This window comes from Phytophthora parasitica (genome assembly GCF_000247585.1).
Source record: "Phytophthora parasitica INRA-310 unplaced genomic scaffold supercont2.35, whole genome shotgun sequence".
Classification (NCBI taxonomy): domain Eukaryota; phylum Oomycota; class Peronosporomycetes; order Peronosporales; family Peronosporaceae; genus Phytophthora; species Phytophthora nicotianae.
The window spans coordinates 447424-471861 of NW_008649021.1; the positions used below are offsets into that span (position 1 = coordinate 447424).

The 24438-nt window shown below is 45.3% G+C and overlaps 10 protein-coding genes across 10 annotated transcripts; 5 read left to right on the forward strand and 5 right to left on the reverse strand.

Annotated features, from left to right (window-relative positions):
• Nucleotides 1-125: 125 nt before the first annotated feature.
• Nucleotides 126-308, forward strand: PPTG_23329 (hypothetical protein; the record flags this gene model as incomplete). Its single annotated transcript, XM_008909879.1, has 1 exon — nt 126-308. One exon carries the CDS (start codon nt 126-128, stop codon nt 306-308), a length of 183 nt encoding a protein of 60 aa, XP_008908127.1.
• Nucleotides 309-1143: 835 nt separating this feature from the next.
• On the reverse strand, nt 1144-1656 carry PPTG_12705 (hypothetical protein; the record flags this gene model as incomplete). Its single annotated transcript, XM_008909880.1, has 1 exon — nt 1144-1656. One exon carries the CDS (start codon nt 1654-1656, stop codon nt 1144-1146), a length of 513 nt encoding a protein of 170 aa, XP_008908128.1.
• Nucleotides 1657-3261: 1605 nt separating this feature from the next.
• Nucleotides 3262-4259, reverse strand: PPTG_23330 (hypothetical protein; the record flags this gene model as incomplete). The annotated part of the gene is made up of 3 exons (XM_008909881.1): nt 3262-3274; nt 3932-4031; nt 4121-4259. The coding sequence occupies 3 exons, from the start codon at nt 4257-4259 to the stop codon at nt 3262-3264; spliced, it is 252 nt and encodes an 83-aa protein (XP_008908129.1).
• Nucleotides 4260-6508: 2249 nt separating this feature from the next.
• Nucleotides 6509-7731, reverse strand: PPTG_12706 (hypothetical protein). Its single transcript, XM_008909882.1, has one exon. It carries the CDS (start codon nt 7132-7134, stop codon nt 6745-6747), a length of 390 nt encoding a protein of 129 aa, XP_008908130.1. The 5' UTR covers nt 7135-7731; the 3' UTR covers nt 6509-6744.
• On the forward strand, nt 7372-8618 carry PPTG_12707 (hypothetical protein; the record flags this gene model as incomplete). The annotated part of the gene is made up of 3 exons (XM_008909883.1): nt 7372-7581; nt 7894-8123; nt 8178-8618. Exons 1-3 carry the CDS (start codon nt 7389-7391, stop codon nt 8616-8618), a joined length of 864 nt encoding a protein of 287 aa, XP_008908131.1. The 5' UTR covers nt 7372-7388.
• Nucleotides 8619-8728: 110 nt separating this feature from the next.
• PPTG_12708 (hypothetical protein) lies at nt 8729-9700 on the forward strand (the record flags this gene model as incomplete). The annotated part of the gene is made up of 1 exon (XM_008909884.1): nt 8729-9700. One exon carries the CDS (start codon nt 8729-8731, stop codon nt 9698-9700), a length of 972 nt encoding a protein of 323 aa, XP_008908132.1.
• Nucleotides 9701-10606: 906 nt separating this feature from the next.
• PPTG_23331 (hypothetical protein) lies at nt 10607-13651 on the reverse strand (the record flags this gene model as incomplete). The annotated part of the gene is made up of 1 exon (XM_008909885.1): nt 10607-13651. One exon carries the CDS (start codon nt 13649-13651, stop codon nt 10607-10609), a length of 3045 nt encoding a protein of 1014 aa, XP_008908133.1.
• A 1832-nt stretch (nt 13652-15483) lies between these two features.
• On the reverse strand, nt 15484-18334 carry PPTG_23332 (hypothetical protein; the record flags this gene model as incomplete). Its single annotated transcript, XM_008909886.1, has 6 exons — nt 15484-15507; nt 15582-15983; nt 16044-16394; nt 16458-17296; nt 17351-18163; nt 18229-18334. The coding sequence occupies 6 exons, from the start codon at nt 18332-18334 to the stop codon at nt 15484-15486; spliced, it is 2535 nt and encodes an 844-aa protein (XP_008908134.1).
• Nucleotides 18335-18582: 248 nt separating this feature from the next.
• PPTG_12710 (hypothetical protein) lies at nt 18583-21672 on the forward strand (the record flags this gene model as incomplete). The annotated part of the gene is made up of 4 exons (XM_008909887.1): nt 18583-19292; nt 19359-20492; nt 20558-21284; nt 21352-21672. The coding sequence occupies 4 exons, from the start codon at nt 18583-18585 to the stop codon at nt 21670-21672; spliced, it is 2892 nt and encodes a 963-aa protein (XP_008908135.1).
• Nucleotides 21673-22486: 814 nt separating this feature from the next.
• PPTG_12711 (hypothetical protein) lies at nt 22487-23802 on the forward strand. The gene has a single exon (XM_008909888.1). The coding sequence runs from the start codon at nt 22551-22553 to the stop codon at nt 23475-23477; it is 927 nt and encodes a 308-aa protein (XP_008908136.1). The 5' UTR covers nt 22487-22550; the 3' UTR covers nt 23478-23802.
• The last annotated feature ends 636 nt before the right edge of the window (nt 23803-24438 follow it).

Below are 24438 nucleotides of genomic sequence, written 5' to 3' on the forward strand. Positions count from 1 at the left end.
ATGATGTTGCGCCGGATGCTTTTGGAGGTGAACTGAGAGCCGCGTTTCCAGCCATCAGTACGATTTTCAGCAAACTAAAAGACAGCGTCAAGATGATGTCGCCGCACAAAAGGGTTTTGACCAAGATGGAAGATATGTATGAGCGAGGAGTGACTCCAGAAAGCCTCGCGCAACTCTACGGTCCGAATAAGAAGGCTAAATTCCAAGAACAGTTTCGTCAGTTCTACAAGTGGAGATTGAGCTGGCAGACACAGCGAGCTTACCCAATGCCTCGCAAGGCCACCGCTGGACTTCGAGCAGCGACATGACAACGGTGGAGTAACCCAGAATAAAAATACTAGAGTGTTTAGCCGTGTTTCGTAGGGGGGAGCTTTGAATTTCTAAGGCATGTGCAAAAAGCTCGATGATCGTAGTTTTACTCCATCATCGTGTTAATAACAAGCAAGATTTGTTATTGGCAATACATTTTTTCTTTGCATTATCTTGTGCAATTCGCTATCATCAATAATATACTGTTGATGGTATTGAAATTGCTTTTACCACAATAGGTAGCACACACTGGCGAAGAATACATGCACTAGCTTAGTATATGGTCAAATCTGATGGCATTAAAATATATATATTCTTCGCGTGTCCAGTAACATTGCGTAATCAGTAATACGCATATTCAATGGTCAAAATATTGCTGGTATCTGCTGCGCTCACTCGATAGGACTTTAGGACTTAGTTACCGGCTAAGCTTTCCAGCTTCAACGAATTAGTCTGCTTGGGATGCCCCAGCAACACTCTGCTTTCCAACAAAAAAAGAGTATTCGTTTCAATTATTACTTTTTAGTTTCTTTACTATTCCAGTTGTATTAAAAATCTAATAAACTGCCGATTACTACCGAATCACTATAGAGGTTCGGTGGGGTGCTACTACTAAGGCTCCAAGTCTGGGCAGTGCTCTTTACCATATAGTTAAGCTCGAGCAAGCTTATCACTTAGTATTTCCTGTCTAGCAAAAAGCTGAAGAATTATAGCGGATCGCGACGTCCCGAAGAAGTTTAAGGTCTGTATTGTAAATGGCTAACAGTATCACCGTCGCGCTAGGAGGTCTATTATTTGACTGCAGTCCATTATCTACTAGCTCCCTCAACCTTTTTAAATCGAGAACGAATTCGCCGATAAATCCGCTGTGGTTCCGGCGCTCTCCGCATGTATATCTTCCAAACTATTTTGTGAAAGAAGCTCACCCAGGAAGTTGAGTTCATCTTGCGCTAGTACAGAGTGGAGAGGGGCAGAAAAAGACCCACAGGGCTCCGAATACGACGAACAGTCTGCGTGATTCAGCTGATCCGTCGAGTTTTCACTGTCTGCCGAGGTGGACCTGCGTTTTCGTCGAGAGTTCTTCGCGTCCTCCATTTCTCTCTTCCGTCGGGCTTCAAGGCGCCTTTGGTTTAGATTGGCCTTGTTGCGATGAGCATCGCAGAATCGATGCATTTCACCGTTGCGCTTAATTGCTCGTGGGAATTCACACCGTTTGCTTGGATATCGGCATCGATGTCCCTCATGGATAAGCGAGGCGGTACAGGCCGCGCCCATTTCGGCGGGGTCTTGGATGTAGTTGGTATTGAAGCTGCGGTTGTTGGACACTTGATCATACGAAGGGTTCATGGTGGGTATAGAATAGTACTTCCAAGTACGCGATAGCGTGAACTGGTAAATTTGATCAGGAAGGATCGGATTTAAATGTGATGTCAATGGGGAAGTCCCATGTTGATGAACCAATACGTATACGTAGCTCTGCTTTATGGAGTTGCCGTCTTCCGTCATATCTAAAGGATTATGGTGTTTGGGTAACGTTGCTGTGGCCGTTGGTTATTCGAAGCTAATGTGCAACGTCAAAATTCAGTCAAGAATCTTTGACTAGCTCATTAGTACGAAGTATTTCTAGTTCCATTTGCTGGATTTTGTGAGAATGAACCCATTTGGGGGAATCGAGACCAATTGTCCACCAGTTGGAATAGGTGTGAGTTTATCCAGCCCAATTGGGCGCGGTTTGGCTGCGTAAGCTTACGGCCAGTTTAGCTATTAGTATTATGTTGAGATTAGTTGAAATTCATGTAGCTACAGAGTGGTGGTGGTGGTGGTGGGGATTTTCCAACGCAATGGCCCTGTGAGTGTTGGTCGTCTCTTAACACGATCATATATTATGGAATTGGATGGACGGATGAGTCGGACAGTTGTTGGATGGCTGTACGACATTTCCAAGCATTTACTAGTCTGTTTTGTGGCTAAAGTCCGTTCACGGGGGTAGTTGAGTCGAAAAAGTTGGACAGCACTAAATGTATTCTCTGGATATTTATATCCAGCGTTCTTAGCGGGATCGCAAACTCTCACATATCCTGTATAAAAGAGTAATTGAATACGCTTGCAATATCGAAAAAGTACCTTGTAATGAGCTTGATAATTCGACTTATGAACCGTAAAATCTTATCCCACACAGAGAATGTTGGTCCAGTCTGCCAAGAACAACATTCGTGCAACATCACAATGAAGCGTTGTGGCTCTTTGTCTTGAAGTATTTGAGAGACTTTTTTTGGAGGACAATATGAGAACTATCACGCTAGCATTTAATGACGCCTTGATAAGAGTTCTTTGCATATTCGATCGTGCTTAGTGGGGCATACAGCTGCTGGTGCAATAGTACATATCTGCAGAGTAGTGTACCAAAACACGAAGAAGTAAATAATGACCCATGCATGCAGATGCTTGACCTAGTGGTCACAACGACCCAGCAGTATTCAACGAGTTCTTCGATCCATAACCCGCATTCTTGTGGTATTCTTCCCCATTGTGTCGTCTTCGTACCTCACCGAGCTAAGCCCAACGGGTATCACTTGCAGCTATACGTTCTGTTTGATCGGTAGACGCCAGGTCATGGTGCATTCACGCACACACGACAAGGTCCTTCCACTCTTCGGAGGTAGGCACGACGACGACTCAATAGCAGGAGTTGGTGGTTGTGGATTCTTACTGTATGGAATGGCTTGCTTATGGCATACCGTGCTTGTCGTGTTCGCGGTATCGGCGTCTCGACCGGACGTACAACCCACAGCGAACCGTTTTTTTTGTTTTCAGGTAGGTTTGTTAGTTAAAAGAATCGTCTGCTATCAACGTGAAATATCCAGAGCTTCCCGGGCAGCGTACGGCCTTAGTTTTTCTGTGCGAATCGAGCGTAAAGCAACTATTAGAATCTTCTTCTTCGTAACATACATACTAAAGTGGACTCCTGGAAATTAATTTGAAGAAGATAATACAGAGAATTAGTAGCTTTTTCCTTGTCATATTGTTGCTACCAGCTCAACATTGAAACAGAGGTCCATAAGGCATCCACTTGCTAGGTGAACTGATCAGCCAGAACTACCTAAACATATCCAACTAGTTTATTGGTTGCTCAAAACTAGATGTAATCCGAATCTAGTAAAGCTCGCAATATAAAGCGTTCGAGTTGAAGACACGCTTTCTTTATCTCACCTTGCGTAAGTACTTGTATATGTAACCAGGTACACACCATTTCTGAGCTACATCGTTAAGTAAATGGAATTGCTGACTTTGCGTCGACTTGGCAATACTTCACATAAGTACGAATCCGACAGCGTCCAACAGATTCTTACTAATGTCACATACCAATAAAATGGCGCTTTTTTTTTTCAAAATTTGACTTGACTATCGCTGCATCCGATATTTTGAAACTCTGACCACCAAGGACTTAGTTGCTATTCCATCTTGTTGCTTGGGAGTATCACGAAAAGAACTGTAAGAAATCCGTCTCGCTCAATGGATACAAAGAATACAAGTTGAAAGTGTGTGGATGATTAAGTTAAGTTTACACTTAATTCGTTGTAATCTTTTGTTCACTATTTCTATTTGGGTCGTAGTCATCAACCCGAGACTTGTTGTCATGTCGCTGCTCGTAGTCCAGCGGTGGCCTTGCGAGGCATTGGGTAAGCTCGCTGTGTCTGCCAGCTCAATCTCCACTTGTAGAACTGACGAAACTGTTCTTGGAATTTAGCCTTCTTATTCGGACCGTAGAGTTGCGCGAGGCTTTCTGGAGTCACTCCTCACTCATACATACCTTCCATCTTGGTCAAAAACCTTTTGTGCGGCGACATCATCTTGACGCTGTCTTGTAGTTTGCTGAAAATCGTACTGATGGCTGGAAACGCGGCTCTCAGTTCACCTCCAAAAGCATCCGGCGCAACATCACCACTCATGGTTTTCGTCTTAGTTTCACCTCTGAGCTGTTGACGCAATTTGGGTTCTTGAGCTCTAAATGCCAGATCATCCAAGTGCGGCGAAGTGTCGTTGGCTTTGCTGACTATGAGGGTAGTAGCGAAGACAGCGAGTAACAGACACCACAAAAGTCGCATGTCGAGCAGGAAAAAAGCGCAAGTGCTGGTACTTGGGTGCGTTCGTATGATTAGCAGGGGGAAAGCGCAAGTGCTGGTGCTTGCGTGCTTTCGTATGCCTCAATCGTGGAGTAAAGATTCTTTTTTTGCTTACGTTGACACCATCTTAATGATGATAATTAGCGAATAGTGTGCAAGTCGGTAAGCTTGACGAAGACTTTGTACGTACTTTGTCTAATCTCGCTGGCGCCGCTAACAATCAGTCGATGCAATAATAGGCGTTGTCCATGCTCGCAGTTATTTTTTCTCGGTGAGGTATCGAGAAATTACTAAAATCTAATCAAACAGGTAGATGATTCCCCTTTTTGGAACGTAGCACCATAGATTTTCTCGCTATGCAACGCATAAGCGCATCCAGAGAGGTCACTCTTGCATCTGGTCCGTCGCTATGGCATGGGATTCGCTTCTTGGGGCGAATCAACCGCTTTCAAAGCGTGAGGCTTTCAGTACGGCATTCTAAAAGGACGTCCCATTTCCACACAAAAAAGTATTTTGTAGTAACAGTCGTCTTTTCGTACTACTGGGCAACTTTTCCCAGCCAATCAGATCTGAAAAAAATAACGTGAAAAAAAAACTGGTTAACCCCCACTTGGACCAGGTCGAAGTAAAAAAAAGAGAGAAAAATATAAAAGAGCAATATACTTGCTCCTGATTGGTCAAGTCGGGCATCAAAAACTGCGCATCATCTCTTCAATGGAGTGACCTGGCGTAGGTCGTTAAGGAGAAGGTCAAAGTAAGAAAGTGATAAAATTAAATCGCTCTACGATTTATGCGATCATTTATCGCAAACGGAGGTTTCTGATTGGACGCCTTCTCGTGTCTCGTACGATACACAATGGTATTCTCTTTTATTGATTTCTTTTTTGATTTCGACCTCCAAAGTATTAAAAATTTCAGTACGGTACAATAAAATCAACACTACCATGTTGCATAATATGCAGCAGAAAAATATGCAAGATGGTAATATCGCATTGATTTTTTTCCACTCGGTTTTTAGGGGTTAATAAATCTTCAAACTACATTTCTGTTTTCAGATTTGGATAGGCGGGGCTAGGGGTAGACCACCTCTGACTTGAAGAGATCTTGTGCCCCTACTGTGCGTTTATGATTCCTTGGGCTTGATGTCGAGGAAGTGGTGGAAAAGTGGCCTTCTATTTGATTTCTTACGAATTTCCTCTAGAATACTTGTGGAAACTTATAAGACGCGTCTTAACGCCGTCCGTCTGTCCTGTTACACCTCTGGGTGTGTCTTGCAGCGTAAATTACAGCAAGTAGGCCTGGAGGAGGCTGTATACTGGTGTTGTGCTCTGTTGTTAGTTCTTTATGCGTCGTGCATGTCACGATCAATGATCGCGCTGTTATATCAAGTGAGTGCGGGACGCTGATTCAACGACAGAAAATGTACGGGTAAAATAAATGCATGTAAACACAAGAGCGTGTCTAGTTCAGTAATCATCGTAGCAAGTTCAAGTATGAATTCACATGTTCATCGTTGAATGCTGAAGATATGCGCGATGGATGTGCTCTCAGCGGTCATATTTTCGTGAAGCGTAAGTATTGTGAGTTCTACTCAAAATTTCCATGGGCGGTTCTTTGAATGAACCTCCCCCAAATCGCCCAGCGTAAATAATACCGTATACTGACCCGTTTAAGTACGAAATAAGATCATGGCATGTGGTGTTCTACTAATGACTTGGATTTGTATGAGGGCGATTGTCCTCCCGCTCCTCAAACAGACCCAAATCGGCAAATTTGGACGGAATTCACAATACACCAACTATTCGGATATGTACATTAGATCGATAACACTGTGGATGGAAAGATCATCTGCCTGCTGTTTTACCGACACTTGCAACGTGAAGACTCTTGCTCTAACAAATTATTGATGCAACATTATTGAGGCAACAGAGCGTGCGGTCGATGCAGAATCTTCACACAGTAGATATAGCACGGGCGATTATCATGGCTAATTAAGAGCATGTTCTGACTCAGACTGAATTCGAAATGATAAAGTGCTTTTATCATTCATCAAAACGAACCTCGCGGAAGCGTAGCCTTATAGGGATGTGTAGACGTAGCAAGCGACTTCTCTGACTTGCAGCAAGCAAAAGTAGTAATCGACTGCAAACAGACCAGAACCTTCAATTTTTAACCTAATGACCTGGCGCACACATACATACATACTTACATACAAGTGAACATTAACAAAACGCGTAATTCCTACGGTTTCTTTTTTTTTTTGCAAGACCGCTTAAACTGTATTCTAGGACATGGCGTGCCTTCGATTTATTCACTTGTTTGAAACAACATCAGACCGATCACCACCATTGAAATCCATATTTTCAACTCCTCCAGAAGACAGTAATTGGTCGAGATACTCGAGGTCTTCTGGATCCAAGTCGTCGTACCACGCGACGTCAGGAAGGAAAGACGCGTCCTGTGTCGATCTGGGGCTAACGGATGCATCTGCTGTCTGTTTTTGGGTCATCTCTCTGCGCTTTTGGTCAACGCGACGTTGGTTCACGTTTGCCTTCATCCGATGGTAGTCACAGAATCGATGGAGCTTCCCGTTACGCTTGAGTGATCTAGGAAGTTCACACCTTTTGCTTCTGTATCCACATCGCATCTCCTGAGCTTCTTGATTCGATACTGCGGGGACGAAGACTGGAAGTGAAGACATGATGGAAGAGAATCAAGTTGAGAAGTGAACAAGATCGCAGCAGCGAAAATTCGCAAAGAGATCATCATTCATTCAAGCCACGTGTCATGATCTTGTATGGTACTGACGTGTATTGAGATACATCAGGATCTTAGACACTGGGTACAAAGCTTCGACCATAGAGACTTCAAACGGATAAGTCCGTCTTCAACTTGCTATTGATAGTGTATTCTTGACCTTTTCCAGTCAACGGTGGCCAGTTCGTTGCCTCATTAATGATGGAAACCTCCACGTCTTCGCCACGAAAAACTCGTCGATCAGATGGACCCATTGCTACCCCACTGGAATGTTTTCGACAAGGAAAAGATAGTGTATCCATGAGAAACGCGCTCGCCGAGTTGGCCATGAGACTGGTGGATGCCGACGACCGCGAGGAGTTTCGAAAAGCTGATGGTGTCACTGCGCTTGGTAGGATTTCTTTGTATCTGTTACTGAAACGAAATGAACTGGTATTCACAGGAATTAATTGCCTGTAGTGGATCATCTAGCACGCATTCTGGAAGAACAAGCAACGCTCGGCTACGCATGGAGCACGTCGGAGGTCTTTGGAGCAACGAAAGTTTCTGGTTTGAGTGGATTTTTGATGAGAAAAAGAGTCAAAATGTTGACGGTGCATTGTCTACATTAGGTGGGAGGAATACGAAGTCCATGACTCGCTTCAGTTTACGTGTACGATGTCTGCGTTAATGTATGACTATAGCAACCTAACGCTACGGTTAGTGGTTGCGCTATGTCATGCCAGTATCGATTCAGATATCTCAGCCGAGATGCACGAGCTGGGAACAATCGAGACTGTATTCCAGACACTGAGTGTTCTTCCAGAACAACTCAATGACTACGTTCCGTTTGTTCTCGAAGGATTGAGAAATCTCTGCGGTTCAGGCTGCGAATGCACAAAATTACCCACCGACTTGGTCCAAAGTATATGGGAGATACTACTATCTGACAAAGTACGTTTTACAGTTTGGAATTGCTGTTCTTCACGCTCACTAATCACTGTCTAGGGCTCATTATACTGGCGAGAACTTGCAGCTGAAGTGCTCACTAACGTCACAGCGGTAGATTCAAGTCGTGTGTCTGCTATACCCGAGAGGTTATCAGCGGCTTTATCGCTCTTCTTACGAGCTGCTACCGATCCGGATACTATAAATTTCGGCATTGCATTATCTGATCTACTTTGTAATTTGTGCTGCGATCAAGCCTACTGTCTCCTATTGATCTGTGAGCTGGACACTCGTCGTCCTCCGGGTCATTTCCGTCACAGTGGTGTCGTGTATCTCGCCGAATTGACTGAAAAGACTCGAGACGACGCACTCAAACAGAGCATGGAAGCACTTGTACACAACCTCTCGTGGAGCGATCCAGCAGGCAAACGCAGTATCCAGAAACTCGCCTTGTCCAGCTTCATGAACACTTTCGCGTTAGAACCAGGAGTTAGCAGCTAAGTAAAAATAGGGAGGATGAAGTGAATGGAGACGTTATCCTCATCTTATCTTGCCACTCTCACGTTCACCCTGCCACTCATTCTCATAGCCGAACAACACAAGAAGTCCACATGCTCGCTACAGCAGCGTCATTCCCTGTTCGGAATGGAAAAGGTTATGGAGCACGCTTCAATCAGCGTGAGTTCTATCGCGACCGTGTCAGTTCCGTTCACGGCTTGGCAAGCCCAAACGTCCACGCAAGTGTCCGTGCTGCAGCCACAGCAGCGCGTCAAGCTCGTCAGTTCCGTCAAAAACGTGTTCCTACACTTTACACAGTTCTAGACGTCGACAATGAAGCTCAGATCCGTGAGGCGAGCCCCGTACAGGAGCAAGATGGATACCCAATCAAGCGCAAGATGAAGCTGCATTTATCTCTCGATAAGCTGGAGAAGCCAGCCCTACCAATGATGGTACTGCACGATGAACCTAAAATGTTTGATGACCCTAGCGTGGACTCAGCATTTGAGCAATCTCTGCGTGCTGGTCGCTCTCGTCGGACCTCGAGTATCACACTCAGTATGAATTCACCTGAAGCTGCGGAGTTTAACGAGGTGGCTCATGATGGTCCCGAAGAACTGGGTAAGCGTACTAAACGCGTCAAGAAACTTGGCAAAGGAGCAGGTGGCACTGTGTTTCTTTCGCTCTACTTACCAACGTTGAAGTTGGTCGCTGTGAAGGAAGTGGTTGTGTACCAGGAAGAAGACCGCCACATGGTCAAGCGTGAACTCCACACACTGCATGAAAACCTCGCAGCAATCGACTTAAATGTCCCAAATACTGGCAGTACCGACACATTGAAGAGTCATTTTCTTGCTGGTCTGCGTCCTCGCAATGCTATGTGTCCGTATCTAGTCACTTTTTACGGGGCATTTCTGAAACCAGCAAAATGTGCCGTCTCGGTCGTCATGGAATTCATGGATATGGGCAGCGTACAGGACCTCATGGACGCTAATATCACCGTATCTGAAGATATCCTACGACATGCTGCATTCTGCTGCATCACAGCGCTCGATCATATGCACAGTCAAAGGTTGGTACGCTAACATTAAGAATTAGAAGAGTTCTAAATTCGTTTTTTTTTGTTTCAGAACGGTTCATCGAGATATCAAACCTGCTAACATCCTGATGAATCGAAACGGGGAATTCAAGGTACAAACTTTGATAATCTGATGCTTTGTAGCTTCAGTTCTGACAAATCTGCTGCGATTTAGGTCGCTGACTTTGGTTTAGCTGGCACACTGGCTAAATCCAACTCGTTCTTTTCAGATTTTACGGGAACGATGATGTACATGGCGCCTGAGCGTATATCGGGAGCACATTACACCTGTGTCAGCGATATCTGGTCTTTCGGTATCACCTTGTTCGCCCTTGCGACTGGAGGCTACCCGTTCACTGTCGACGACGGATTTTTCGGTCTGGAAGAGGCGATTTGTCACGATTCATTGCCTCCAATGCCCAATCGGTTCTCTCCAGTTTGTCGAGACTTCATCAAGCGCATGTTAAACCGGGACTCTGAGCTTCGTTTAACCTCCGAAGAAGCTTTAACTCACCCGTTTATTAGTGGATACGCCAACAGTGCTGCATTCAGGAATTTCCCCAAAATTTGGCAAAATTTGGGTCTTAAGCGAGCACTTGGCCTGGAAGATACTCGGACGATCGTCAATCTAGCAGTGGAGTACTCGTATCGATACCCTGACATGGTTACGCTTCCACCTGAGGTGACAGGCGTGGAATCTGTAGCTCCAATCTCGACAATTCAGGAGAAAAACTCGTATTTCCACCGCTTCGCGCAACATTTTAAACCAGAACCTGACATTTCGAGTCCCTTCGAGCGGCTGGCTGAAGACTGCGGTGTTTCCACTGAATATTTCCAGAAATTATTCCATGAGGTAAGTAAAGGTTCTAGTTGAAAATTCACCAATTGCTCACAATATTTTGCAGGCTTTGAACTAGCGAAGTTTGTGGAACTTGGCAGCGGTGGCTCGTTGTTTAGCGAGATCTTTTTCCATCTTGCAGACGACTGACTTGGTAGCGAACTTCATCTTGCCCACTACGTTTCGTTCTCGTAATTCCAATAATTGTTGATTAATTTGATCCAGGATGGTTTGTTCTTGACTTGTCTTCTTCTCCACAAGATTCTCAAGCTCAGGATTGTTGCGTTCTGGTAAGTGGAAGCGTCTGGCACATCCTGAACTCCCGTACCTTCCTTCCTCTGTCTCATCGCAGCACAACCAACGCTTGGCTCGGTGCATCATACAAGACGCTGGAACCGCAGAAGAACCACTTTGTCGGGTCTCACAAGAGCGAACACAGGCAAACTCGTACGTCCCGGGGTGGTAGACACACGAGTAGCGATTGTTTTGTTCCTCCGAGTACTTCTGACGACACAGGCGGCATTGTAAATTCCGTTGCTGATGGTCGTGCATTATCGAGATTTTTGTCGAAAAATTCACGTTAACTTCACGAACAAGACTTTGTTTCTTCAAAACCGGATAATTTGTCGTGGTTGTAAGTTTCTGCTTTTGCAGTAAACTTTCGTGCTTGAGCTTGAACGAGGCGCGAACTCTTGACCGCTCGGACCAAATTTTAGTCCACCGTTGGAACATTTCCTTCAGTAGTTGACGTTGAGAGTGTCCAAACATTAACTTGCCTAATTCGGCTCGTCGAAGACGCATACGCAACCCTCGTCGTCGCTTTCTCTGCAGTACACTCACCTCTTTACTCTTCACGATACGCTCTTGTTCTAATTGTTTAATTCGCGTCTCGAGTCGAACAATTTCACGCTCACTGCACTCCACCAACGCTCGGCGGATAATAGAATCCGTCAGCATAGAGAAATATAGAGTATGAAGTCGATCTCGTAAATACTTGGTACGAAAACGTTGCACCCGATCGTGTAGTACTTCAGAGTCGATAGTAGCATTCAGCTTGTGTACGCGTTCATATTTTATCTTGGCGTTTTCTTTCTCTTGAATCGCCTTGGAAAGAGAAGAATCCGCGTCTTCAATCCGTTTTTTACACTTATCCGCGTATTCCCGTTTCGCTTTTGCATCATTCACAACATGTTGTCTTTCCTCGTTAATTCGCTTGAGTTCAGGCTCCATTTTCGATAGATTCTCTTCTAAAAGAATTGCTCTTTGCTTCCAGAATTTAGCTCGCTCTACCGCATCCATCCACTCAACTTCAGCACGTGAAACTGCGTAAAACGTCTCGACACTAGCGATCATCCGTTCTTGCGTCATTTTCATCTTGAAATTTCGCTGTTTCTCCGCTGCTACTTGTTGAGCTTCACGCAGTCGATCGGCTAGTCGACTGGCCTCCATTTCAGCCGAGATTTTACCTTGAGCCATCTGATCCGCCAGATATTTGTCAAATTGTCGCTCTAAAGCTTCAGCTAGCGCTTGAGATCGTTCATTTTCCCGGATTTGCATGGCTAATTCGTCCTCAACTTTGATCTGTCTCCACTCGCGGTGTAGTCGATGTTGCTCGTTCTTGCCGAGTTTAATCTCCCGTCTACGAGCTGCTTTATCGTTGAATCGGTTACGGTCTTCTACCATTTTAGAGTATTTCGTCTTCATGGCTTCGAGCTCCACTTGTCGAAGATATTCCTTCATCTCCATCTCTGCATTCGCCATCGCCTTCCTCTCCTGCATATACAGTACTATTTCTTCCACATAAAACTTTCGACACCGACGCTCTTCCGCTAACATTTCCTTGCGTCGAGTCTCCAGTCGTAGTCGCTCTTGTTCTGCTAGAAGACGAAGCTCTTCACGTCGCACCATTTCTTGTCGAACTAACTGGAGTTTAGCGTACTCTTTTCTCCACGTGGAATATAATAGCGAATACTTCTGTTTCCTCGCAGCCCACAGACGATCAAATCCTAAGAGTTCCGTAACTGATCCACTTAGAGTAGTGTATGGGTCGGTTGCTATGATAGCGCTTCCCTTAGAGCGTAGCAGCTCAGAAGCTTCGTGTTTTCTTTGCTGAATATGCTCCTTGCTAAAATCCTTTATCGTATCTGCTAGAATGTCACCGAACACTTCTTGAGTTAGAGATTCCACACTGATAGAGTTGCGTTCTTGCATGCTCTGATCCCGTAATTTTCGTTCTTTAGCGAGTAAATTCTGTTCGATCATAGCCATCGCTAAACGCTTTTCACTGGCTCGAGTAACGCGCTTGGCGTCCAGACGACTTGGACGTTGGGAGAGCGGTTTACGAACTCGAGAAGGGTAAAATCGACCACGTTTGTGAAGAATTACAGCTTCTTTTCGAGCTGATTCGAGAGTTTTCTTCCGTCCGTGCAACTCGTACTCTAATTGGGACTCTAATTCATCGTGGCAGATCACCTTTGCTAGTAATTCTTCTTCGTTTTCTTTCTTCTCTCGCCACACCGTAATTCCACGGATTATTTTATCTTCGACCTCCATCTTTTTACGTTCTGATGTCTCCATACTGTGCTCCAACTGTAAAAACTCGCGTGAATATTCGTCTTCTCCTGCCATGGCAAACGTTTCTTCTTCTCTGTAGATGGCCTCGTAGGCTAATATTTCATCGATAGAGACGAATATCGTGGCTTCCCAATGCAGCGGTGTTATTACGACGCACCTGTCTTCGGTTCTATAGTACTCCACTCTAACGAAGCCGTATCTTGTCCGTAAAATAGAGTTCTGCGTCCGACAGTACAATCGGTTCATCAAGTTATCGACCTTGGCCCGCTGTATTTCAGCCTTTTCCAGTCGTGTTTTTGCTGGTTTCAATTGTTCCGTAACAAACTTGAATTCGCTTTGAATACGTTGAAATGCAGCATTCATTTCGTCACTGCTTTTGATTAGAGCTGGAGCATGAGACTCAGAAAATTCAGCTTCTTCCTCGACACCTTCGTTTGCGTAGTATGCAGCCTGAAAATACAGAAAAATGAGTCTTTTTCCGTTTACGAAAATATTGCAGACATACCTCTCGTTCTTTTTGAGCCGCTGTAAGTCGTATTTTTGCATCTTCAAAACGTTTTACTGCCGCGTTGTCTTCCTCAATTAAAGCCTCGGCACGAGCATGATCAGCCTCAATTAATGGCAATTTCTTTAGAACAATTTCATTTTCGTGCTGTGCATTCTCCAAGAAATCTTGCTAAGAAATAAAAAGAATTAGCGCAACTTCTGTAGCTGAAGACATAAGGTTTACACACCTGCATCGCCAACCGGCTTGTACACTCAGCGTGTTGACGGAATATCTGCTGAATGCGAAAGTTGAAATTTCGAAGTCGTCCATGGAACAGAATTTCATCTTGGTGCGAGGCTCGATGGATATCCTGGATTAATCGAGGATACAATGGATCTGAGCTGTCAACATTATCCAGTAGAGCCCCGCGATTAATACCGTGTCGGTAATTAAAGTCGTCAATAGATTTCGGGTCCACTCGGTCATAAAGTACGGACTCCAATTTCTCCATAGCTCGCGCTTCCTTCTCAAGTCGAAGACGTTCATTCTCAACTTTGCGAAGATGACTTGTGTCTTTAAATCGAAATGACACACCGCTTGTGGTCTGTGCTCGATGTTTTAAAACATCTTCATCCAGAACTGGATCTCCTCCTCGCACGTGGTCAGGATCGTCACAAGAAGTTGACATTTCTTTCCCACAATTTTTACACTTCAACCCAAAGTCATATTTGGTTCCCCAGGCTTTCAACTCAAGATGTTCACACTGAAAACTCTGCTCAACAGCAGCTTGAAAGTTCGGGATACGGAGTAATTCCTCTCTCGCTCGTTTCTCCTGATCATTCTTCAGTGCAGTCAACTCAAGCTCATTGGACTCGTTAATCTCCTTCATAAGCTCTTCTTCGTGTCGAATCCTAAACTCCCGTTCTTTTCTTGCTTTGATGCGCTTATTAGTGACTCGTTTGGTTTTTCTTTCCCACGTTTTCTTGACCAAAGCTAACTTTCCTTGTACAAACTGTTTGGCAAAATTCTCCTTAACTTCTTGTACGATCGGTTGGATCTCAACTGTATCGGATTCTTGAGTAAGAACGTTTAGTTTACGCTGCACTTGGAAGTCGATTTGAGACGAAACAGTCTCGTTATATGTCGTCAGTCGAATAGCGTCAGCGTAAAATAGCTTTTCTCTTCGTGCCAGCTCGTTTTGCAGTTGCTGAGCCAACAGTTCGTCCTCTATGGCCTCTCGAACCACAGCTTCGTTTTCTTCTTCTATGTTTTTCTGCGTCTCCTGTTGCAATTGCTCGATTTTTGTATCTTTCGCGACTAAAAGAAGACGAGCTTCGGCCTCTTCTTTCCGCTTTCGACGAAGCGTTCGAACGAAAGCACTCGCTAAAAAGACGGCGTTCGCATTGTCGAGCTGATACCATTCACTCTTCACCGTATTGGTCGTACCAGAAGGACCGCAGAGCTGAAATATTTCGATATGCTTTGAGGAAACTGTATCAAGATTAAAAATATAATGTTTTACCGCACCTTGTGCATCACGTGGAGCTTCGTCCGTGCCTCATGCCATTCGTATCTCACTCCCACAATCATAGCTTCTTTACGGTATGATTTGGAGTTTGTTTTGGTTGCGACTTGAGATTTAAAGCTGCAGTAATCGCCAAGGAATTTCTGCACTGCTAACCTCTTCGGCTCCATTAGCGCAGATTTTCGAGCTTGGAAATCCATCCTGAGTTATGTAAAAATACGTTAAAATAAAGTGTTTGATAGCGATAGTGAAGAGGTACTAAATCCCACCTAGATTCTTCTTTTCTCCGTCCTTTTTGAGAGGAATCAACGATCGGAGTGCCGGCTGCAAGGATTTCACTTTCGCTAACGCGTCCTTGGCGGATGGCTATGCTGTAGTCGATTTGAACTGCTATCTATGTAAAATACGGGTGACATCCTAACGTTACGGTGTAAAGTATACCCTAAAATAACAATAAGGCGTACCTCTTTCTTGATCTCATTTCGCAACATGTTCACGTACTCGGCACGCTTGAACCGCTGGGAATGGCCGTGAAACAAAGTGGAGTCCCACATTTTACCTTTACTTTTCTCCACTCGAATTAATTCTTCCAGTAGTTCAGTTGTTCGTTGACGGCTGGTTTTCTTGGATTGCATACGCATCGTCTTGACTAATTCCGACACAAAATGTTTTTCTTTCTGGTGAAGACGAATACGGTTCTCTTCGTCTCGAAAATCCTCTAATCGTTCTTCATATCGTGCTGCGTTGCTTATGACATAGCGAAGTGTTTTACGCTTCGAGTCCGTTATATTCTTATGGGTGATCTCCAAGCTGAAGCAAAGACGAATCCCTGAAAAGTCGAATGTAAGGTCTCCTGTACGTAAAATCTACGATTTCAAACGTCAATTGGTAAGTTTAAGCAGAAATAATTACGATTTGGTACGTACTTTGCCGCCGAGGTCTCGAAAAGTGTGATGCTGTAAGGAATCCATTTCAGGACCAATATACAATTTCCAGTCCTCGGTCAGCTTGCCTGAATCCTTTAAACCTTCTTGAGAATCTCCAAGTTCTCCATGTATTCTCTGAATACCGACGCTCATTTGGATTCTGTAGAAGCAGCGCTTCGGAAGATGCACGCATCCAGTGATCTTGCCTGTTATCTCTCCTTCAGCTAAAGTTATGGTGTTCTGCTCGACGGAGTACGTTAATCCCATCGACTTCTTCGGTATATGATGACTCCACCACTCGATTGAACCTTTTAACGGGAATATACACTGCCGTAATTTATTGCCATGTTGCTAAACACATCACGTAATATCAGTAAAAATATCACTCCACTTTTGTTAGTGTAGTATACTTACATGAAACTTCTGGATTGCATGAACGATATCGCTGCGAAGTGCCGAGTTTTGGAGGTCCACAAAGCGGTCTCTTATCTTGACGAGTCGAGCTTTCGCACTGTCTAGATCTTGTTCCGCCAAGGCTCGATACTCGTTCGCTTTCCAGGCTTCAACAGCTTGAGTCTTTGCCTTTTTGTAGTGATCGTTAACAGGCTCAACCGCGCTCTTTAAGATCTCAAACTTGCTCTCCATCGTGACTTGATTCAACAATTTTGTTGGGTTCACAACAGGCTTAAATACAGTGCCTTCGACATCATTTTCAAGACGATTCTGAACGATTTCAGACTGGAAAATCGCTTTACCAATCACCACTGGAAGATCGTGTCTTTCGTTCTCAGTACTATCGACTTGAGATTGGATAGTTGCCACTTCTTCCTCTGCGTCTCGTAACATTGGAATAAATGACGCCTCTGAGCGATGAACAATTTCCGTTCGCTTTTGGATATGCACGATACGCGAATCTAAATCCCCAAGCTGTTTCATGTAGACAGCTCTACGTGTCACTAGAGTGTGGAAGTGCTGCTTCTCGTGCTCGGAAGGATCTCGTCGTGGTGGGCCTGCCAGTTCTTCATTCAGATCATCCTGCTCTGCTCTTACTTGTTTAATCTCCTGTAAAATACGGTCTTTTCTCTCCAGAATCGTCCTCATATCTAGACCGAGATTCGTCTTCGCTTGCTCCACTTGCTCCAATTTTTCACGTAACATCGTCACTTTCGACTGAATTTCCATGAGTTCGACTCGTCTCTGTCCATTCTCGATACTAAAACCCCGTGTAGTCGATATTCCAACAGTATGTTCATCTAGAAAAACAAATATTAGCACGTTAAAACACTCCTAAAAGCAATTAAACGTACCGAGTCCTGTTCGATGTCCTCCATTTGACGCAGGGTTCCATTCTCCCGGTTCTAACGCTGTATCAAAGATTCCAATAGACGACGTCGTCTGTAGTCGCTCAAAGGCTCGCATAGCATCGATGCTTTCTTCTTCTTCGACCATACGCATTTCTTCCTTCATCTGCTCCCCTTTTCTCTCAATTTCCTCGTTCCTTTCTCGTTCGTACGTCTGTTTTTCAGCATATTCGCGCGCTTCTTCGAGCTGTTTCTGCCAGAATTTTAGATTCCGTTGTCGCTTCTGTACCAATAATTTTTCGGCTTTTTCTTCTTTTTCTTCGAGTTGTCGTTGTTTTTCCTGCATGATCTTATCAATCCGTTCTCGTCGGCTTTGCTCGATCTCCTCCATACGCTGCGCTTGCTGCACTCTATCGGCTTCGGCTTTTAACTCCTGGAAGCGATTTAGAAGAGGAGCTTGACGTTTATTCCGCTTCTTGAGACCAAAATGCAGCTCTTCTTCCGTCTGTTTGGTATCGTTAAACTGCTTCACTACACGCTGGCGAATTAATGAATATTTGTGTGTTTCTGTATCCATGTCGAGCACATGAACAACATGTTGACGCAGTAGTCGACGATCTCTTAAAGGAGGAAGCTCTGCGTATTTCTTGGCTATTTCCAGCGCCTTCTTGCCCTCTACTATCGCTGTGTTCTTGAACTGTCTAGCTGTATCTTTGGCTTGATCTACTAGTGGCCCGAGCATCTGGTAGCCTTTCATGAGTTCTTGTTTATCCTCCAAGTCGTCGCCATCTTCTCCGTCGTCTTCTTCATCCCAGAGCTCTAAACAATATAATATGATTTAGATGATGCGTTTGAAAAAAAAAATGGTGAGATATGCTACGTACTGATCATTTTCTCCATAGTGAAGTCCTGCGCGGCTCGACCTCGAGAGACCCACTCTGCTAGCGCTTCTTCTCGTAATTCTTCTTCTTCATCTTTCTTCTTCGCCATGATAACCGCGTTGTGTATGTACAATTAGAGAAAAGGAAGCGCAGAGAGCTTAGTGTAGCATATCGTCGCTGCGACTGCTTAACCCCAGTGAAATTTATCCTAAGAGGAAGGATCAAACATTTCTGAGCCAAAAATAGGCTGCATGATTTTATCCTATGGCTCCTTTTGTGATAGGATAAAATTTTGTACATTCACTCTTCATCGCCCACTTCAACTCGAGCGATTCCGCGCGGATTGCTCCAACTAGCATGGCCGACTCTGATACTGAAGAATTGCTATCAGAGCGTGGAGATGACGACGAGCTTGATAGTTCGACCCTCTCGAAGTGGAAATTCGTCGACGAGACGTTAGTAGAGCTCGGGATTGATGATGTGGAGCAATACCTTCTTGCAAAGGCAAGACTAGAGGTCCCCCGGGTGACTGAGCGTCTGATGACGCGTATGTACGGCAAACATTCGCGTCCTCTCCAACCTGAACTTCCTGTGGAGGACATCATACAATTGTGGCTAGATCCGACCGTGCTGATGTTGACAAAGCAGCATATCAATGCAAATCTGGATGCCAACGAGTTTGCAACGGTGAATGAAGTCAAAAAGTTGCTTGAAGTGGAGCTGTGGTTGTGCTTCTACAGTATTTCGCCGACAAAGTTCTATGCTAAAGAAAACAAGAAGTACTATCCTCCTGCAAACAAAGCAATGAAACGTAAGCGATATTACACGTTGCTGAATGCACTTGGGACCCCAAGTGCGGCAATTTATAATACTTCAGACTTTTGGAATGCCCCATTTTCACCGGACCGCCACTTATCTCAAGCAATGGATGCAATGCGTCGAGTGTGCCCCGAAATTGGATTTGTTAACGAAGTTTCGATTGCCAGTCTGGATGATGATTTGTTGAGACTTCGCTCAAAATCGGTTGATGATCTCGGGCTGACGAGAACTCGAAATCCAGCAAAAGGGTAAGCATGGAAAGCACATGTTACTATATATTCTGATAGTACACACTAACACGATCATTTGCCTAGATTCGGTCCTGTACAACACGGCATCGTGTCGCTGGTCACCGGATTATTCTTGTGTAGTCATGTTGCGTCAAGAGGCGAGACCGTGGTTGACGTGCTGCGAATTCTGATGCGCTCGCTCTGTGGTGTATCCGCGGATAGCCAAATTAAACTCCCGGGGGTTGTCTTTGCTTTGGACCGTGGATATCAATCTAAGGAAGTAAACCGCCAAATTATGGAGTGTGGCGGCATAGTTATCGGGACTCATAAACGTGATCGCAGCTTTCCGTTCACATACGGAAAACTTGGTACTCAGGGGCAGACAGTGATGACGGAGAAAGGTGCCAAAACTACAAAATGGGCTACCATGAAGAACTCTGTCAGTTCTACAAAGATTACGTCTACGATGTGCGCTTTGGCTTATCGTTCTGGACTTGGTAGTGTTGTACTATGCAACACTTCACTTAAATCGGCTGGCCCTGGAAAATGGTCGTATATTCCGTTGCCTAGACCACAACAAGCTCATCCTGACATGCATGGAAACGAATTTGCAAGTTTTGAAAGACGTGTGCTTATTCTGACGGAATGTCAGAGAACTCCCGACTGGTTTCTCATGCGCCAATTTCGCATTACTGGGCTTGTTGCAGTTCAAATTCTCCGCGCAATTGCTAAGGCTTCTGAGAGTCCTGACGAGCTAGAACAAACCTCCGAGAGTCGGTGCAGTGTTTATCACAACTTGGCACAGCACACTTCCGTTCAACTAGTGCAGAGAATATTAGGTATTCTGACCGATTCAATCTCTGGTGAATCCCGATCTTCAGCTGGTAGTGAAATTCCATCAGAGTCGGCTCTCGGCAAAATGAAAAACAAGGAGTTGCAACAAATGTGTCGTGATCAAGGACTTACAGTGTCAGGAAACAAACGTGAGCTCATCAGCCGTCTTTTAAACGGGGAAAGTGACACAAATTCGACAAAGAACACGATTAAATCTCCCGCTGCGGCACTACTTAGCGCTTGGTTCTTAGCTCCAATATCGTCTACGGACATGAAAGTTGGATCTAAGAACGAGGAAAACATTTGCTCACGCGTACCAAGATTTATTGAAGCACACTCAGACTTTCGTATTCTTCAGACGAAGTCTTATGGTCTGCTTTGTTGGTACGTTTGAACGACTGCCACAGCTACGTACCATTATTGATTTGTGAAAATGACGCATGATACAGCCCCGAGGAGCGCTATTTGGCATTTTCTCCGGATGATATCGCATTGGTAACTCGGCTCTCTAGTAATGATTCATTTTTTGCTGTTCTGGAGTATAAAACGAAGACTAGAGGCAATACGGTCGACACAGAGCGAAATATTGCAGTGCGATGCGGTAAATTCGCAAGTGTAAAGCTGGATTCCCATTCTGATAGTCGGTACTTGAAGACGTTGATTCCCGACCAAGGGCACCGATCTCAGCTGCTACACAACATCATTTCTGGGTCTATAAGAGATGGATTCATTGTGCATGCGTCGTCAACAGCAATAATTCGTGTCGTTCACGTCGTAATTGGTGACGATATTGTGGATTCTTATCGACTTGCTTTCTTGAAGATCAAAGAAGCATGCATGGACTGGATCTACACACCCGATGCTCCCGTACCACCATTTACAGCCGACGAATTAGGACATTGTGGAGACGTATCAACGCTGAAGCAGCATATCTCGTTATGGCGAATAGTAGTGGCTAAAACCGAAGAACGTGGAGGCCCACTACCTGCAGCAAAACACATAATCCCCAGCGTGATAGCGATCTGGAATCGAGTCAAAGGAGGAATCGACGTGTATTCCCGGTACCTGAAGAATATAAAGCCATCGCACGAGCATTTACCACCCCTCGCTGCTCTTTGGCTGCGGTTTTTGATGACATTAGTTTACAACGCGTTCCAGTCAGCCCAGTTACTCAGCGTACGTTGTACATGTGATCAATACGCTGTAAGTGTACTCATTTCTGCGTATGCTTTGCTTAACCCAGGGAACCGCGTTCTTAATGGACGAAGATAGGTGCAAGTCCTACAGCATCTACCAACAGCATAAAAATGAAAATGCATCATTTCGAGATTTCTGCCGAGATGCCGCAAGCTGTTTGGGAGGAAACGCTAATGACGACGACAGTATCGATGAGCCAAGGCGGCCGCTTTCTGAGGTTGATACAAATGTCTTGAGCGCGAATGAGCTGGGAAGCATTCTTTTGAAGCCGCATTCGTTTGCGTACCGGGTACGTGATCATTTTGACGATGACCCCGAATGGCGGAAGCTTCGAAACTCCAGCCGAGAGCTTCACAATGAGGTATGATCAGTTCATTCATTGTGTGGTTGTGGAGCTAGAAAATTGACACTAACATTTCTTCAGAGGTTGCTGCTTTCCGGAAAACAACTTCGATGTGTGCTGTGTTGTGAACGAGATCATGGTGAAGAAAACACTACCCACCATCGGCTAGGATACAAGACTAGATACGAATGCTCCTTATGCAAGGTTGCTCTATGTCACACGTCACGCTGGAAGAACGATGAATCTTGCTTTGACAAATTTCATTCATCGGCCACGCTGCCCGATGCATGTCAGCAAGCAGCAACAAAGCCCAGGCAAATTCGTGCTCCACCCCCATTGCGTAAAAGATCACAAGCATCAGTTGAACAGTTTGAGCGACGAGTCACCCGACACAATTCAAAGGCACTGCGGCGATCGGCAAGATTGTCTACTGAGTCCGCCGCATAAGCAATAATGGTGGAATATTTTATCCTAGGAGCTAGGATAAAACTCTAATTTTAGCAAAGAGCAATCGTCACGCTTCAGTTTGTCTTTGCAACATCAATGCGTATGCGCTTGGGCTGAGGTCCTCAAACCTTGCTAAACGAAGTCTTGACGTCTTGGTGAGCCTAAAGATTTTTCAATTGTTGCTCTGGTTGCTCCAAGAGAGGCCATCAGAAATTGATCCTTCCATTTATCCTACCAAAATAGCTCACTGGGGTTAAGTCGACGATATAGATTTCCTAACTCTGGAAAACGCCCTTAACATTAACGGTCGTAAAAAATACCACTGTAGCCATGAACCCATAATATGGTACATTTTGCAGCATTATGTGACGCAAAGTTCAGAAAGGAATCAGTCTATATTTTCTTAGGAATCAGACTCAATTTCTTGACTTCCATACCGTTTTTAACACCTCGTTATGTCCCCTTCGGTGGCCAATTACAGCGCCGTGGACGCAGCAGACCGCTGGACCCATTCCAGTATGGGTAGAGGAGACGATGGGAGGCGTAGTAAGCGGCAGTTGTGGCTTCGTCTCGTCGCCTTTGCCTTGGTATTGACTACGGCTGTTTCGCTGCTGTCCACGCTGCCTGTACGGGAATATATGGAGACGACAAGTGCGTGGGTGGAAGATCATCTCGTTCTAGGCACTTTGGGCGTCATTCTGGCCTTCTGGGTCGCCATCCCGCTCTGTTTACCAGCCACAGCGCTAGAAATGGTGGCCGGGTCGCTGTTTGGCGTCCCGCATGCCGTCGTAGTGATCACTGTGGGCAAAACGGGCGGATCTACGCTCGCATTTCTGCTGGGACGCTCCATGGGCAAGGAGGTGATCGGCGGCTACCTGCGTACCAAGTTCCCGACCTTCCGTGCGTTCTCAGAGGTGCTGAATAGTCCGAGTTGGAAGCCTGTACTGCTCTATCAGCTGTCCAGTATCCCGAACCTTGTCAAGATCTACAGTCTCGCTATCACTCACGTGTCGGTGGCACGCTTCGTAGTGTCATCGGCGGTGGGGAACTTGCCACACGCCGTACTCTGGGCGTATATTGGCGAGCAAGCGACCGATATTGCTGCTATTCTCTCGGGCGAGACCAAGATAACGACGAGTCGAATGGTGATGGTCGTCACGGGACTCTCGCTCACTGTGTTGGCCATCACGTTCCTCGTTGTGTATACCAAGCGGCAGCTTCAGGAACTACAGAAGCGCGAATGCCGCAGTAGCAGCGAAGAAGGACTGCTGCTCTCCATCGAGATAGACGCCACGACTCCAAGCAGCGTCAAGAGCGCTAAGAGTACGACCCAGAGCATGCGTCCGTCGACACCCACGCTCCAGGTCTGGGCTTCAAATTAAGTAGCGGCCATTTAAAATGTAGCCGCTCATTATTAATGCAGGTACTGTTTCAGGGCTTGTTGGTCTCTGGAGTCGTCAGTATAGACTCTACCGTCCAGGTGTCATGTGTAACATGTATTACGAGCAACGGGCAATGCTTACGTCCATTTTGCAAATCGCGACGCTACACAAACGCCCAGACTTGTCGTAATCGTTGCCTCCCGTGTCTTTCACCGTAAAGTTTTCAGTGGTAACACTGTTCACATCGATAGGACGATCGCGGCGAGTGTCTGACCAAGGGTTTGTCCTCTTCCTACCACCCTATTCTTTGCAATAAGACGAAGCTATCAAAGCAAAGTCGTAGCTCGGTAAGAGAATGCATGTATACTGTACAGGTGTAGCGATCGCTTCCAGCCTACATCGACTTCAACCGGTGCAGCTGAGTCACTCACGGCCGAACCCATTTCAGGTGTGCCCCTACGATCACCGATAAATGGATTTGCGGCCCAAGCTGTCACAGGCTCAAGTTCGACTAAAATGCATGCCAGTGGACATGGTCCGCGCTGGATATCCATCCGTAGTGTTTATTTGTACTTGCTAGCACTTCATTACGAAAATCATGTCCACCGAGACGGATGTGCTTGCTGTATCAGCGACAGGTGCAACCTTGCAATGCTGCACAAGCGGCGTAAGCAAGTCATGAGTGTTTGTAATGCATCTACTACGACAGGAAGTTATAATAAGAAATCTCTCTCTCTTAAGTTTAAAAAAAGCTGCCGCGCTACTGAAAGAACGCTCTCAAGAATATTTTCTTCCACAACGAGCACATTTTTGTGGAACGAGGATGGAGTGAGATTTATTATAGCAGCGTCAATAGCATTCTGGATCCTCAAATTGCCCCATCGTGAAAACCACGCTGCATCGATGACCTGAGCCAGATCACCTGACGATTCGTCTTTGTGGAGATTTTCCACCAGGGACT

What these genes read in the sequence shown, in the direction of transcription:
- PPTG_12706 (XM_008909882.1), bottom strand. Translation starts at nt 7,134, where the DNA reads ATGTCTTCACTTCCAGTCTTCGTCCCCGCAGTATCGAATCAAGAAGCT.
- PPTG_12711 (XM_008909888.1), top strand. Translation starts at nt 22,551, where the DNA reads ATGTCCCCTTCGGTGGCCAATTACAGCGCCGTGGACGCAGCAGACCGC.